Raw genomic sequence first — 17,137 nt, 5'->3', positions numbered from 1 at the left:
CCTTTTCTCAGAACTTTACCCTTGACTTTGCAGCTTGTGATACTGTTGATCACACCTTTCCTAACACTCTTCCATTTTTCACTTTCCTGTAACACTTCTGCCTTTTCCCCAAATTTAGCTTTTAGTCATCTGCTTTTTCTAAGGAAGCTACAACAGTTTATCTATATTTAATAGTTTTTACAATTACTTTTATGCTGATGACCCATCAAATCCGTATCTCTAGTATTATATTTTCTAACATGCTATAGTGTCTAATCTCTAATTGCATACTGAAAGTTTCCATTTGGATATATTGCTACAAAATGGTAATACCACAAGTCAAACATGTCTAAAATTAAATGTTGTCTTTTATCACAACTGGCTGCCTTTTTCAAATTCCTCATCTCCATCAATGGCACATTGATTGTCTTTAACCTAGACTATGGTATTGTTTTTTGCATGTTACTTGTATTCAGGTAGTTCCAACTCCTGTTATTTGTTCCTTTGAAATCATTCTCATAATGATTCCTTCCTTTCCAGTGGCACTTCTATGTTGGCTCTCACCTTTGTTCATGTGATTCCTCTTGCTTCCTCTCCCTAGTTTAAATCCTGCGCAGACTTCAAGGCTCAAGTCAAGTTCCAATGCCTTGAATGCTCAAACCTTTATGGATTCTCTCCTTTTCTGAACATTCACAGCCACTTCTGATATGTACCATACAATTCAACAATTAATAAATTTACTTTTATTTTGGTGTTCCACATCAATATCTTTTTTATTTTAATATATTTAATATATTTTTATTTAATTGTTGTTCAAGTACAGTTTTCTGTCTTTTACTCTCATCCCAGCCAACCCACCCCAGCCTTCCCGATCTCTGTCCCATTTCCACCCACCTTCAGTTTTTGTCCATGTGTCCTTTATACTTATTCCTGTATACACATCGATATCTTAAAGGCAATTTTCCTATTAGCTTTGTAAAACAAAGCTTGTACTATGTTTCTTTGTATTCTTCACAGTGCTTAGCCCAGCACTCAAGTTCTCAAGAAATGCTTGCTATAGTCACACTACCAATTTTCTACTCTAGTATAAAAAGAGATTGTTTTTTCTAAAATATAAAAAGTATATTAGAAATGGTAAGAAAAGTATCATTTTACTTTTAAAATATTCCTTTATGGGCTACATATATCTACTTCAAAAAGGTATAAAGATAGGCAAAGTAGGCCCAATACACTTTCATAATTTTGGTTAAAAGCAGCAGTAATCTTGTTCTTGCCTACTAGGGATTTCCTCCTTGACTTTCTTTATTAGATACTCAGCACTTAAAAAGACTACTTAACTCGAATAACCTTAAGCATAACATTTCACTTAGTCACTATTAAAAAAGGTTGAACTGGCTGCTGCTGAATAAAAACCTCAGCTATTCCATTAACAAACCATTAAGTTAAGAACATAGAGGTCGGATGAGTGCATCTACCCATTACTGATTAGTGACAGGTATTAGCCAAGATGCGGGGTCTTCAGCATGAGGCAAACAGGCATTTGGGAACTGCTCATACTGTCATTTTATTGGCTTCATTAAATATACAGCCTATTATGTGTTTGAGGCAGTCCCAGCTAGTGGCTCCTAATGACTGTATTTTATTTGTCAAATGTCTTCAATGCTCCAAATTTTAATTTCTTAGACAATTCTTTAGAGTAAAGGAAATTAAAGCAAAGAAGGATGGGTCCTCTTAGCTCTCCTTCCCTCCCTCCCTATACCCCTCACTGTTTTTAATCCTTTTGAAAATGCCTATACAGCAGTTTTTGAAAACCTTGCACTAATTAAAGTTCATGTGTTCTGGTTGTTTAAGAAAAGAAATCAAGGCATAGTAAAATTCTGCTAACAACAAATATGATTTAACTGGAAAACTATGCACTTATAGTAACACTGATTGTGAAGCATGTGTACTGAACTTTATTTACTATACCAAAGAAAATAAAAATTTATTTCGTATGATTCAGAAAATTTCAGAAAGTACTGTTAAATCTGATGTCTCATATGGAAACAATCATGTCTTGCCACATTGTAAAATGGAAAGTGTTACCACAGTGTCAGTATTCTCAAAGTCTAAACTGTTATAAAATATTTACATTATACAAGCACAAATTAACAATGTATCACTGTAATTCCTCAGAGAGAGCTATTAACAGAGAAGGCATTCCATTAGTGCTAAGTTTTTGCAGAAATGTACTGTTTGGCAAATTTGGCCCTTTTCAATTCTATATTTAATCACTTCATCTCTTTTAGATTAACTTTAATGAGACAATTTTTATAAATATCTGAGAATTGGTAAACTATCATCTCTAACTTCTACCCAGAGATATACTATCAAGGGCAAATATCTATATATTTAAGTAATATAAAGAGTATGGTAATGCTTACAAATAGGGAAAAAATTCATGATAAAGAATTTTCTTTTTGTTTCAATACATTGGATCCAAATATTACCTTAAAATATCAAGAAGAAAAGTGATAGTTACTAAATTACATTATTCAGAAACACTTCATACTCCCAAGAAACATTTCATTATTTCTGTTTCTAGAACCTCAAATTTGTGGGAGTTAATTTAACCATACTTTTGGGGGGGATTTGGAAAAAGACCCCTAAATTTCCATTTATGATCATCATCTCAGAACTGGAATTACAATGAGTGTGGTTAGGTCATTCTACTTCTTAAGAAATTATAATTAATTGTATGTTAAAAGATTAGCATCTTGTTAAAGTGACTAGAATGCCAATATATTAGCAAGATACAAGTAGATGGGTATTCTGGTACATAAGGGCTAGCTTAACAAAACCTTCAGAAGTAAAGTCACTCCATACCATCCCATCACTGGTGATATTATTGTATCCATATATAACTATGCTCAAAAACACAAATACTTTCCATAGCATGATTCAATTAACTAGTATTTGTTGAGGGCCTATAATACAGTATGCACTATCATGTTAGTAAAGTGAATCAATATGGAGTGCTACTGAAGTGAACCAATATTCATTCAACTCATTTTTATTGAAAGGCTACTCCAGGGCAGGTGCTGAGGATTCAGAGGGAAGCAGAAATGTTCCTGCCATTGTAGCTTACAATTTAGTGGAGGCGACGAAGACTTGCAGGAGTTGGAAACATATGGAAAACTGGGGTTAGGACAGTGGGTACTAGAATACTAGATGAAGGCCCCATTTAGAGGCAAAGAGATAAGAAATAGCGTGCCATGAATAGGAAAACATAAGCAGTAAACGGGAATGTCAGATTAGGCTCTTAGATCAGCAAGGTTCAGTTCAATATGCCATGTCACAGAGCTTAGATTCTATCCTACAATTAAAAGGAAAACAGAATAGTCAAGCAGGAAAGTGGTGTCTTAGTCTGGCAGCAGGCTGGGGATGGATATGAATGTGACAAAGATGAAGGCAAGATGACTAGTTAGTGTGATGAAAGAGGTATGAATCAGGGAAGTGGTGGTACAGAGAATAATAGTTTCAGTCAGATATTGTTGACACTTCCTGATTGTCTGGTTGTGAAAACTGTGAGTGAGAAAGAAAAGCCAAGGATGAATAATGAGATCAACGGAGGTATATTTAGTTGAGATGGAGAATACAGAAATATTAGGGGTTTTTTCTGAGGGGCTGGAATAGGTATGTGTTTGTGTGGGGAAAATGAGTTCTGCATTGACCGTGTTGAGTTTAAGATCACGGTGGGCCACAAGGTGGGGAAAATCAGATAAGAGTCTGAGCAGAGTCTGGTACAGAGATACATATTTGGGAGATATCGGATAATTGAAACCATGAGAGTCAAGATAAAACTATCTAGGGAGAGTAAGGAATGAGAAGAATAGAAGGCTGAGAACAAAATGCTAGAGATCACTAGTATTCAAGGGGCAAGAGAGGAAGAGAAGCCCATGAACGAGACAGGTATAGTCAGAAAAATACAAGGAGAACAAGGAGAGTGAAGTGGGCAAGGAATTCCTGGATTTGTTTGGCTAGAAAAAATGTTTTCTTTTTTAATTGGAATTTAAATACTTTTAGGCAAAGCATATTTTCCAGTTCAAGTAAGGCCCCACCATTACTCATGCTGCATCATTTTCTGTGACCTATCTTGCTTCTGAAAGCCTGTGTGTTTGTGACCCCTAGAATAGAAGCCTCCAAGAAAGAGGAAGTCATTATAAGTGTCATATGCAGCCACGAGGACCAGAAAGATAGGGAATAAAATTTGCCCATTAATTTAGCAACAAGAGGGTCATGGTGATCTTAAGGTCAGTTCATCTGTGGTCATAGTAGTAGAATCCAGATTACAGAGGGAAGAAGAGAAAATAGATAAGGTGAGTGTAGCCAGTCTTAAGAAATTTGGCCCTGGCCAGCATGGCTCAGTGGATTGAACGCTGGGCTGCGAAGCAAAGGGTCACCGGTTCGATTCCCAGTCAGGGTACATGCCTGGGTTGTGGGCTGGGCCTGCAGTAGGGGGCGCACGAGAGGTAACCACATTTTGATGTTTCTCTCCCTCTCTTTCTCCCTCCCTTCCCTTATGTCCAAAAATAAATAAATAAATAGATAAATAAATAAATAAATAAATAAAACCTTTAAAACATAAATCTGGAGAAGGAAGGGAGACTAGACAGTAGCTAGAAGGGAATGTAGGTCTAGGAAACCTTTTGTTTTATTTTGTTTTTTCAAAATTAGACTCTTAATGTGTTTACAAGCTGAGCCAGTAGAGAGGCTTAGAGTCATAATATTAGAGAGACAGGGTCTTCCTGATGGAACAAAATCTGGGAGAAGCCTGCAAGAGAAAGGCATGAATGGCATAAGTGGAGGGAAGAGATTTGGACAAGTGGAGAGACTCCTTAACTTTTGAGTTTGGAGGAAGAGAGCACAGGAATTCAGACCTAATTAAGATCCAATGCAGGTTTTTCAGCAGGAAAATGACATGATTAAACTGTGTTTTAAGAAAATTAGTTTGGAATAAAAACAATTTTTAAAGCAAAAAAATTAGTTTGGCACAAGCATGCAGAATAGATTGGAATGGGGACAGGTGGCAGTCTCTGGCAATAATTCAAGCAGAAGATGATGACAACCCAAACTAGAGTGGTGCCAATAGAATGGATAAAATAAAATATCTAACAGACATTTCAAAATGCATGATGACATAATTCTGGAACTGACTGGCATAGGACAATTCAAGGAGGAGGAAGAGTTAAAATGACATAAGGATTTGGTGGTATCAGGGTCAGAAATGGGGCAACTGGATTACACAGCCAATATGAGGAGGGGAAATGCTGGGTTTAAGATACAATGAAGTTTAAAGTGATTGTTTCTTTTCAAAGTTTAAATTTGAGAGCCAAGAGTCATCAAAAAATAGATGACTACACAAAGAATGGCAAAGAAGGAGGTGGGAGAGAATAAGAAATATTTCATTTAGATAGGGGAACTCTAACACTCCCGTGCCAGAAAAAAATTAAACAGAAGCTGATATTTTAGATGTCTCAGAATTAGATCAATTACTTCCTAAGGGTCTTACTTTACCTGATATAAAGAAGGTTTTCCTGCCACTGACAGAATTTCAGATCAATTTAAATATTCTCCTAAACATTTCATTGTTTTCAAACCCCAGACATTTGACATCAAATGGTGAGAGAATGTGTACAATACAAAATAATTTTCCAAACTATATGCATTAGTTAACAATTCCATTACTGGTGTGCTGCTTTTCAGGTTTTGGCTTCAATTAATACCAACAGTTTCTACCAGCACCACTACTTCACACCCCTAATTCTGGATTTAAAAAATAAATTAGAGAGAGGGGAAGGGAGGGAGAAAGAGGAGAGAAACATTAATGTGTGGTTGCCTCTCATGTGTCCCCTACTGGGGACCTGGCCCACAACCCAGGCATGTGCCCTGACTGGGAATCAAACTAGCCATTCTTTGCTTTGCAGTCCAGTACTCAATCCACTGAGCCACACCAGCCAGGGCCCAATTCCAGAATTTTTAAGCTGGGAGGGACATTATACCTATGACAAGGTCCTGGGCATGGCAAGCGTCAGTGCTTTCCTTTTCATTACAAATAGGTTGGTAAGTACTTTACCATGGCTGTTTGAAGAGTAGAATGGAACCACAAATAAGTTTCAAAGAACTAAAATTCTGTTTCCTTGCTCCTTGTCTGTTCTCCAAATTTTAAAAAAATCATGAAGGGGAGGAGTGCTAGAATATAAAATATGGCTTGGAATAAAAACCCTTCTTCTGTTCAGTAGTGTGAAATAATATGCACGAAATAAAACTTTGTGCCAGAATCATAATTATTTTGAGTAAAAAGGTGTTTCTTTAGTGATAAAAGGTATGAAAAAAGGTATGAAAGTAAAAACATTTCAGAAAGCTGGCATCTAGTAATCGTAGTTTGTCAATAACATTCTTGGACAAAAACAAAAACAAAAACAAAACCCTGTTGAAATTGCCTAACAAAAAAGCAGATCTAAAAATGGCCCCCAATTCTTCCACAATTTAAAAATTTTTCTTTTTTATGCAAATATCACAAAAGTATTGCAATCAAAACACTGAACATGTTAAAATTAAAAGCTAACATGAAAGGGGGAGGTGGTGCATATTATGACAAACTATTTGAGATAATATAAATTCAGCTGAAAGTCAAAGGGGCTAGGGGAGCCGTTATCAAAATTAGAGTCAGTATGACCTGATAGTAAAAATATAGCTCTATTTTGAGGATGCAGTAGAAGATAGCATAGTTAAGAGGATGAACATAACACAATATCGAAATTTTCAAGTATTTACTGCCCAAGCACATAAAAATGAGAAAGCAGTCTCCAAAGCCCAGAGAATCACTAAAATTTTCTTTTGCTTTGCAACTACTAGGCTTTGAGGTCCCCCCTTTTATTTTCTCAAACATTATTCAAGATTTCAATCTTTTAAAAAGTCACTCTGCATAAGTTTTCAAGAAGTCATCTTTGGCTTTTGTGGGACTAATTTCCATATACACTTAATGTCTTAATACTTAATGTTTAGACATACACAAATCTCTAGCAAGTATCTTAAATTATCTCAGAGCTGAAAGGCTTTAGAAACCATCTATCCCAAATCCCTAATTTTACAGATGGAGAGAAAAAGCTCAGAAATGGGAAGTAACCTGACCAAGGTCATAGGGCCAGAAAAAAGCAAAGCTTGGACTAAGACCCAAGAGTCCTCATTTTCAGTCCATTACTCTCTCTACTTTTCGTGCTGATGTTCCACCTGAACTTGTAATTGTGTGATATTTACAGAAAGTCAGAGTGAGGGTAATGAAGATGTGGAAAGGATAACTGTACTCATTCATATAAGGACTGGATAGGAAGAATGGGTGGATGAATACGTCGGTGAGTGGGAATTCTGTATTATTCACAAAATATATCATATTTCTGTTTTGAAGAAACCAGGTCACATGTCACAGCCATCACCGTATTCCACCAGACACCAATCTTAGCAGCAAAGACTCTTCTGATATATCCTGCAGTTGAAAGAGTATTCACTTGCCAGCATACACAGAGAAGCAAGGAGACTCACCCTTAGTCTAATCCTTCTGTCTCCCAAACTCATCACTTCCCTGTCCTATGTTCACTCGTTACCAGGCGTTGGTGCATTACATTTGCATTCTCACTTCATTTACACCTGTCTCCCTCTATTTCTCCATTTACAGCAGGTGCCCTTTGCTAACTGTATGCTTCAGTAAGCCCTCCCCCACTCCACTAACCACTTGATCATCTTCTCATTTCTGTCTCCAAATCTCAGTCTTTTAAAACCCCACGATCCCCACTCGCTTACACGGTGATGTGGCCGGCGCCCCGCACCAACACAGGGTCAGGGGCATATCTCCGCAGATGCTCCTCACTCACTACGCGAGGCGGCGGCGGTGTCTCCTCCTCTTGCTCCTTCTCTTCTTCTTCCTCCTCCTCTTCCTCCTCATCTTCTTCGTCATCTTCGGGCCCCGATACAGACGACGACGACGACTGCGACGATGACGACGTTGTCGCTTCTTCCTCCTCCTCTTCCTCCTCCTCCAGTTCCGAGATGGTGTCGAACTCCGCCATGTTGGGAAGCAGGATGCTCATCACGTGACGTCTCGATCGCCCGCCACCCTTACGTAGAAGAGTCTGAACCTGCTGAAATGCTAGAAGAGGAGGGGGAACGAAATGAAGAGAAGGAGGAGTATGGTAGGGATAGGACTTGAGGAGATGCGCCTGCGTATTGGGGCAGACAGGATGGGGGTTTCAGTGTACGCTTGCGCGGCTCTAAGTGAAGAGGGACGTTAGAGGTGAATTCCAAAGAATGCTGGTCTTAATACTGTTCTGTGGTCTTCTGCCGCTTTTATCTTGGGGTGCTTATGTTATGGTTTTACTTCCTTCTAATTAATAGTGACTATTATTATCCACACTCACCCCTCAGTGTAGGGAAGGTGTATTCTATAAAAGTAAGATTTGAACTTTGCCCCAAATATCTAAACATGTATACCAATTTTTACATTTGTTCCTCATTACATTTTAAAATACTTTAGCATCATAACTTCATCACACTCTAGAAAGCATTTTTATTAACATTTTACTGAAAGGGAAACTCTCCATCACTACTTTTATTCCTACCTTGTAATACAGAGGACTTTCTAAGTGAAGCACTTGAATGTATGTATCTCTTTTAATTCTTCGTAACCTTATGAAATATGTACCATGATTATCTCATTTCACAGGTGGAAAACCTAGGTGCAGAGAGGCTAAGTAACTTGTCCAACGTCATGGAGTTACTACATGGCAGTTCTGATTTTAAACTTCGAGATCTCTTTTGATGCCAAAGTCTAGTAGTTGAACAGAAGACTGAAGTCGTTTGGATAGGCTTTGAAGAGTGGTGACTTTTGGGTGGTTTCTTGAAAGATCTTTGAATTTTGGACATTTTGGGGGTGGTGGTGGAGGAGAATGGGGTGGGGAGCATTCCAGCCTAAGTAAATATTAATTAACATCATTCATTTTCCAGAGACTGAGCTATATTCCTTCACATACAGTATCTCAGTTAATCGTTAAACAATACTTTGAGGTAGGCATCTCCTTTATAGGTGGCACAACAAGTCTCAGAAAGTTTAAGTAAGTTATCAAGGTCTATGGTTACCTTTTGTCCAAAGTATTTTTTATTTCAAATACTTTATTTTCACATCCACTAAAATGGTGTAGACAATACATATTTTGAATTTCCAATCCATGTATGAAACAATTTAATAACCTCATGTCATAATTCAGGAATCATTAATATAAGAGAGTCACACATCTGTTAAGTAATAAAACAAATATTGTAATACAGGTATTCACTACAGACTTCACTGCTCTTTGTGCTGTACTACAGCTGCATCCCAATTAGCTGGTGACATAGCCACACTTTAAGAGGAGCTTTAAATTAGCATTATAAACAAAGCATTTAGGATGTATGAGAGAGGAAGAAATTAGTTCTATAAGAGGTGTTGATCAAACCATCATCATTACTGAGGAGTTTGTTATTAAATGAAAAAACTTATACTCAAAAGCTTGATTATTTAAGAACTTTAAAAATAAGTTGTACACTATCAATAAGCAACAAAATTTACTTTTTTATTGTATTTTATCTACTAACCAGAAATTATAACTAAAGATGGAACGTTAAAATACTTTATAATAGCTTTTTGGCCAGACATACACAATATATTTGCCTTTCTTACATATTAATAAAAAACATGTCATATGTCATTTAGAGGACTCGCATACCTTAGACTTAAGATCAAATTAACATTCTACAGCAGTTCTTTTCTTTCAAAAAACAAAACAAGCCATAAGTTGTACTCAAATTTTTCCAAAAATATTATTATCCATAAATATCCACTAAATTAATGTCTAGAGTGAATATTTTGCTGGTTACTACTTAAATGATAGCTTTACCTGTTCACCATTCTGGATTATACTAGGAAGAGATAACTTAAAAGAAAGAAAAAGAAGAGATAAAGGGGTGGACTTGTGATTAGGTACTGGAACTATGGTAAAAGTGAAAAAAATGATGTGTGCGGGAGTTGGAGGGAAGGCCAAGAAGGGGAAAATTCCACTGCCAAAATGGAAAGAAGCTCATGACATTTAGCCAAATGTTTAAAGGACAAAGCAGTTCGGGTGGGGGGGCTGCTGTGCTGGAAGGAACTCCCACATATAGTGAAATCTTCTCATCTGTTTTCTTGCATATTCAGTGTACTAAAAAGGCATATGTGATTCCAAAAGTAATTTGTTTTCCTGAACTATATGAGAATTTGGAATTGGGCAAGCTGAGAAAAATACATTTTGTCAGTAAACACACTAAAAAACATGATTTTCAAATGATAATTAAACACTCTGGTTTCTCTTCAGATCGTATAAATCTTTTGCCTTTTACTAAAATGATAATTTAGTGACTTTCAAGAATAGTAAAACTAGGAGTGGCTGTAAAATAAAGTAGGCTATGTAACTTCCTGCATGATGTGCTAAGGGGGGGGGGGGCGTAAGGCTTTCCTTCTGATTCATGGGGGCTTGAGCCAAGAGGNAAGGGAATAGTCACCTACAAAGGAGTTCCCATCAGACTGTCAGCGGATTTCTCAGAAGAGACCTTACAGGCAAGAAGGGGCTGGAAAGAAGTATTCCAAGTCATGAAATCCAAAGACCTACATCCAAGATTGATCTATTCAACAAAGCTTTCATTTAGAATGGAAGGGCAGGTAAAGTGATTCTCAGATAAGTCAAATTCAAGGAGTTCATCATCGCCAAGCCTTTATTATATGAAATGTTAAAGGGACTTATCTAAGGAAAAGAAAAAAAATATGAACAGTGAAAGGACAGCAAACTCACAGTTACTAACAACCACACCTAAAACAAAAGCAAACTTAAGAGGACAGCTATGGGGCGTAAGGCTTTCCTTCTGATTCATGGGGGCTTGAGCCAAGAGGTCACAGATTTAATCATCAAGGGTGTTTCAATTTTAACATAAATAAAAGGAAGTATAACTTTTTTAAAAGATTTTATTTATTTATTTATATTTAGAGGGGAAGGAGAGAGGGAGAGAAACATCAATGTATGGTTGCCTTTCGTGCGTCCCCTGCTGGTAGTTAGCCTACAAGGAACCGGCCTGCAACCCAGGCATGTGCCCTGACTGGGAATCGAACCGCGATCATGTGGTTTGCAGGCCCGCGCTCAATCCACTGAGCTACACCAGCCAGGGTTCTTTTAACTTTTATTTTTGATTTTAGAGAGAGGGGATGGGAGGCAGAAAGAGAGAGAAAGAAACGTCAATGTGAGAGAGAAACAGTGATTGGTAGCTTTGGCTCCCTGACTGGAAACATAACCCAGGAATTGGACTGGTGACCTTTTGGTTTGTGGGACAATGCTCAACCAACTGAGCCACTCCAGCCAGGGTTCACAGCAAACTAATTTTTACACATATTTGTCACACCCAGAAGAAATCACTGTCCCATTTCAGTCATTCTGCACTCTCACCCCTAGACCCAGGCAATAATTAATCTACTTTCTGTCTCTACAGATTTATTTTCTGCATATTTCACATAACTTGTATCATACAATAGGTGGTCTTCTGCAACCTCCTTCTTTCTCTTAATGTGATGTTTTTGCAGTTCATCCATGCTGTGCCTTGTATGAGTACTTCATTTCTTTTTTTAAACATTTTAAATCTATTGAGATGACATTAGTTAATAAAATGGTTCCAAGTGTACTATTCTATAATGTATCATCTGTATATTTAGTTGTGTGTTTACTACTCAAAGTAAAATCTTCCATCACCATATATATGACCCCCTTCCTGCTTTACTATGTCCCCCCACCCCTCTTTCCCGCTGGTAACCACCATATTGTTGTTGGTGTGTATGAATTTTTGTACTTAATTTCTTTTTATTGATAATACAATGCCATTTTAAGGATATATCACATTTTGTTTATGCATTCATCAATTGGTAACATTTTGCATTGCTTCCATCTTTTGCATATTATGACAATGTTACTATGAAAATTATCTACATATCCTTTTGTGAACATGTGTTTTAACTTCTCTAGGGGAGATACCTATGTGTGGAATTGCTGGGTCATATGGTAAGACTATGTTAAATTTAAGAAACTACCAAACTGTTTCCAAAGGGGTTCAATCAGTTCACATTTCCACCAGCAATGTATGAAGGTTCTATTTTCTCCACATCCTCCAACATTTGTTTGTCTATCTTTGTGATTATACCTATTCTTATAGTTTTACTTTGCATTTCCCTAATGGCTAATACTGTTGAACATCCTTTAATGTGCTTGTTATCCATTTGTATACCTTCTTTTTTTTTCGTTTACTCTGAAACAAATATTACACTTTAATAAAAGCACCGTATTTTCTAGTATATTGGCAAAGACACAGAAGAGCAATTTAAAACATGGCTTAAAAAAACAAAACATGGATTCAAACTTCTGTTTTTTTAAATATATTTTATTGATTATGCCATTACAGTTGTTCTAATTCTCCCCTTCATTACCCTCCACCTTGCACACCCCTGCCCCACCATTCCGCCCTTTAGTTTATGTCCATGTGTCTCAAGTTCTTTAGTTTCTATATTTCCCCTACTATTCATGCCCTCCCCCCTGTCTATTTTCTACCTAGCATCTATGCTACTTATTTTCTGTACCTTCTCCCCCCTTCTCCTCCTCCGACTCCCATTGCTAACCCTCCATGTGATATTCATTTCTGTGGTTCTGCTCCTTATTTGACGTTTCTTTCTCTCTCTTTCTGCCTCCCAACCCCTCTCTCTAATATCAAAAATAAAAGTTAAAAGAGCCCTGGCTGGTGTAGCTCAGTGGATTGAGCGCGGGCCTGCAAACCACATGATCGCGGTTCGATTCCCAGTCAGGGCACATGCCTGGGTTGCAGGCTGGTTCCTTGCAGGCTAACTACCAGCAGGGGATGCACGAAAGGCAACCATACATTGATGTTTCTCTCCCTCTCTCCTTCCCCTCTAAATATAAATAAATAAATAAAATCTTTTAAAAAAGTTATACTTCCTTTTATTTATGTTAAAATTGAAACACCCTTGATGATTAAATCTGTGACCTCTTGGCTCAAGCCCCCATGAATCAGAAGGAAAGCCTTACGCCCCATAGCTGTCCTCTTAAGTTTGCTTTTGTTTTAGGTGTGGTTGTTAGTAACTGTGAGTTTGCTGTCCTTTCACTGTTCATATTTTTTTTCTTTTCCTTAGATAAGTCCCTTTAACATTTCATATAATAAAGGCTTGGCGATGATGAACTCCTTGAATTTGACTTATCTGAGAATCACTTTACCTGCCCTTCCATTCTAAATGAAAGCTTTGTTGAATAGATCAATCTTGGATGTAGGTCTTTGGATTTCATGACTTGGAATACTTCTTTCCAGCCCCTTCTTGCCTGTAAGGTCTCTTCTGAGAAATCCGCTGACAGTCTGATGGGAACTCCTTTGTAGGTGACTATTCCCTTATCTCTTGCTGCTTCTAGGATTCTCTCCTTCATTTTAATCTTGGCTAATGTGATTATGACGTGCCTTGGTGTGTTCCTTCTTGGGTCCAACTTCTTTGGCACTCTCTGAGCTTCTTGGACTTCCTGGAAGTCTAGTTCCTTTGCCAGATTGGGGAAGTTCTCCTTTATGAGTTGTTCAAATAAGTTTTCCACTTGCTCTTCCTCTTCCCCTTCTGGTACCCCTATAATTCAGATGTTAGAGTGTTTCAAGATATCCTGGAGGTTCCTAAGCCTCTCCTCATTTTTTTTAATTCTTGTTTCTTCATATTTTTCTGTTTGGTCATTTTTTTCTTCCTTCTGGTCCACTCCCTTGATTTGAGTCCCAGTTTCCTTCCCATCACTATTAGTTTCCTGTGCATTTCCCTTCATTTCACTTCGTTTAGCCTTCATTTATTCCTCTAATTTGTGACTAAAATCGACCAGTTCTGTGAGCATCCTGATCACCAGTGTTTTGAACTGTGCATCTGAGAGGTTGGCTATTTCTTGGTCACTTAGAGTTATTGGCTCTGGGGCTTTGAGTTCTTCTTGAGCCATATTTTGGTCTGTTTGCACCTGTTAGGTATGAGGAGCGGAGCCCTAGGTGTTCACCAGGGCAGGGCAAGTCAGTTGCTGGGTTGTGATGCTTTATGTGGGGGCGGGGTCAGAGAGGGGCAATGGCGGTCCCCTCTGCTGCTTCCCATTGCTCAGGCCTGCTCGGTCTGTCTCACTGCTCGCTCCTTCACTGGTTTATCTGCGGGCAAATGTGTGACCTCGGTCAGCCTGCCGCCTTACACCCTCACTGGGTCTGCCTGTTGCTACCCCACACCTGGGATCTGTGTAAGGCTGCCTGTGCACCTGGGTTGGGAGATCTTTCTTGCTCCACCCGGCTCTGCTGCTGGCTCAGCCCCTCTTACTGGTCTGGTTGAAACAATGGTTCATTGTTGTCGAACTTCCGGATAGTTCAATTTTCTGTGTTTTGGCTGCATTTTTGTTACTGAAACCTTGTTGACTTTAAACTTGGTTATGAGAGGAGGTACAGTGTTTCCACCTATGCCTCCATCTTGGCCAAAGTCCTCAAACTTCTGTTCTTACACACAAAAACATACATCAGAATAACTTGTGAGGAGTTTAAACACATTTAAGTTGAGGCCTCATGCTTGGAGAAAGTTGTGACAGGACCTGGGTATTTTTCAAAAGCTTTCCAGGCAGCTCTGATGTTTCCTCCTGGTTCAGTCACTGACTTTAGGTTGAGTATATCACTTTGGTTTTGGGGGGGACATTGTTTGGTGGTGTTGGGAGCTTTCCTTGCAGATTTATTACCTGTAGTGAAGTATCTGGCCTCTGGCTTTTTGGGCGTCTATCTTGGGTCATTTTTCACCAACTGAGAGTTTCTCTCCTTCTCCACCTCTTCTTTGATTCTTGGCTTCTTCCATGGGCTTTTACCTGGACTCTTAAGATCTGCTACTTTTGGTGTCTCCAAACTGGAATGGACTTTCTCTTCTTCCAACAAAATGTGTTGAAACCTGGACTCTCTTTTGGAGACTTCTTTCTTGTGGCATGTTTTGTATTTTTACTTTTTCTTTGGCAGGAGTTTTTCCTATTGGAACCACTAATGGAATTTCTTCTTCAAATTTGTCTTGCACTTTATTTTGGGCTTTTACTCTGCAGGGCTCTTTCATACCAAGCATGGAGTTCTCTTTCTTCTGGGGTCCAGGGTTCTTTACTGGACCACCACTAGTTTTAGAGGCCACCTTCTTTGTGGTTAGGGTGATGTAGCCTTCTAGCCTGTTTCATAAGCCTTCTTTTCTTCTTCTTTCATTATATTCTCTCTGCTTTTGTATTTTCTTTTCTTCTTTTTTTCTTCTGATTGGGAGTGTACACTCCTTTGGCTTCATCCCAACTGCTGACAAATGAAGAAAAGATGCGAAAGGCAACTGATCTCTCAGTTTTCACATACAAGAGTTTCACACTCTCTCATATCTCTGGCAGTTTCTGTGAAAGCATTTTTATGACAGCAACAATGTTTTCAGTGATGTGTTGAGCCTGTGTTCCAGTATGACCAATGTGTAGAATGCTGCAAGAATCACTTTTAGAGATGTTTAAGACAGTTCCACCTATCAATGTGTTGATCTCTTTGGAAGGATTCTTGGCTTTAAGGTTTACAGGTACTGGAACTTTCTCTTATAGAAATGTCTCCCAAGGGTAAGATCCTCCTGATTCTTGTATCAGTAAGGAAGAGGCCTTACTCAAATCACTCCTAGTCCCGGTTTCCTTCCCTTCACTGTTGGTTCACTATATATTTTTCTTTATTTCACTTTGCATAGCCTTCCCTTTTTTGACTCTTCCATTCTCAACCATTTCTGTGAACATCCTGGTTACCAGTGTTTTGAACTCTGCATCTCATAGGTTGGCTATCTCTTCATCACTTAGTTGTGTTTTTGGAGTTTTGATCTGTTCTTTCATTTGAGCCATGTATTTTTTCATGTCAGCACACCTGTTATGTTGTAAGGGGTGGATCCTTAGGTATTCTTCAGGGTAGGGCAACCCACATCTCTGTGTTGTGGCGCTGTATGTGGTAGAGAGGTCCAAGAGGGAACAATGCCTCTTGCTTGGCTCTTGGCCAGCTTTCAGTCACTTCCCTACTACCCACAAGCAAACTGGGCCCTTCTGGTTTTGATTCCTGGGTGGGTGGGTTTGTGTACATTCTAGGACCCTGTGAGTCTCTCCATCAAACTCTCCTGTGAGGCTGGGAGTTTCTCTCACTGCCACAACCTCCACAGGTTTTGAGGCTTTATTTACCCACACCGGAACCCTGGGTAGTGTGATCTGTCTCACTCCCCATTGTATCTCCCATTTTATCTGCATGCAAATGTGGGACCACATGGTCTGCCAGCTGCCGCCTCACCCACCCAGTCCTCCAGCCACAGCCTTACCCTGTGTCCTCTCCATCCTGGCTGTCCATCTCCGCCCCTCCTACCGGTCTGAATGAATGTTTCTTCTTTAATTCCTTGGCTGTTGTACTTACATACAGTTCAATTTTCTGGTAGTACCGGTTATTTTTTGTTTTTAAATTTGTTGTTGTCCTCTTTTTGGTTATGCAAGTAGGTAAAGTGTATTTACCTATTCCTCCATCTTGCCTGGAAGTCAATAAAATTGTTTTGAATGAAGTTAAAGACAACTCAGTGTCACTAGAGCCACCTCACAGAAAAAAACAGATGAACTTTATGGCCAATCCAATATTATGCTACCTGATATCAAACTATACTACAAAGCTATAGTTATCACAAAAGTGGAAAGAGATCAGAGAAAAAGAATAGACTGTTTAGAAATAAATCCACACCTATATTGTCAAATTAACCTATGACAAAGGAGACAAGAACATGCAATGGGCCCTGGCTGGTGCGGCTCAGTGGATTGAGTTCATGCCTGCAAACCAAAGGGTCACAGGTACATTTCCCAGTCAAGGCACATGCCTGGGTTGCAGGCCAGGTCCCCAGTTAGGGGGCACATGAGAGACAACCACACATTGACATTTGTCTCCCTCTCTTTCTATTTTCCTTCCCCTCTGTCAAAATAAAATCTTTTAAAATTTTTCTAACATT

General features: G+C 38.7%; 1 protein-coding gene and 1 pseudogene across 1 annotated transcript in view; both read right to left on the bottom strand.

Moving 5' to 3' along the window:
* CHIC1 (cysteine rich hydrophobic domain 1) overlaps window positions 1-8,189 on the bottom strand; it is an 89,171-nt gene extending 80,982 nt beyond the window's left edge. Inside the window, exon 1 of the mRNA XM_037051108.1 lies at window positions 7,819-8,189. Coding sequence (XP_036907003.1) covers window positions 7,819-8,105 — 287 coding nt within the window. The 5' untranslated portion in view covers window positions 8,106-8,189. The remainder of the gene's footprint in view (window positions 1-7,818) is intronic.
* A 6,484-nt stretch (window positions 8,190-14,673) lies between these two features.
* On the bottom strand, window positions 14,674-16,484 carry LOC118990500 (ribosomal L1 domain-containing protein 1-like; annotated as a pseudogene).
* Between the last annotated feature and the right edge of the window lie 653 nt (window positions 16,485-17,137).

The sequence above is a fragment of the Sturnira hondurensis genome, unplaced genomic scaffold (assembly GCF_014824575.4).
Source record: "Sturnira hondurensis isolate 20B ecotype Veracruz unplaced genomic scaffold, ASM1482457v3 Scaffold0007187, whole genome shotgun sequence".
In the NCBI taxonomy this organism is placed as follows: Eukaryota; Metazoa; Chordata; class Mammalia; order Chiroptera; family Phyllostomidae; genus Sturnira; species Sturnira hondurensis.
The sequence above is the reverse complement of the archived record's forward strand: the minus strand, read 5'-3'. Positions and strand labels throughout refer to the sequence as shown.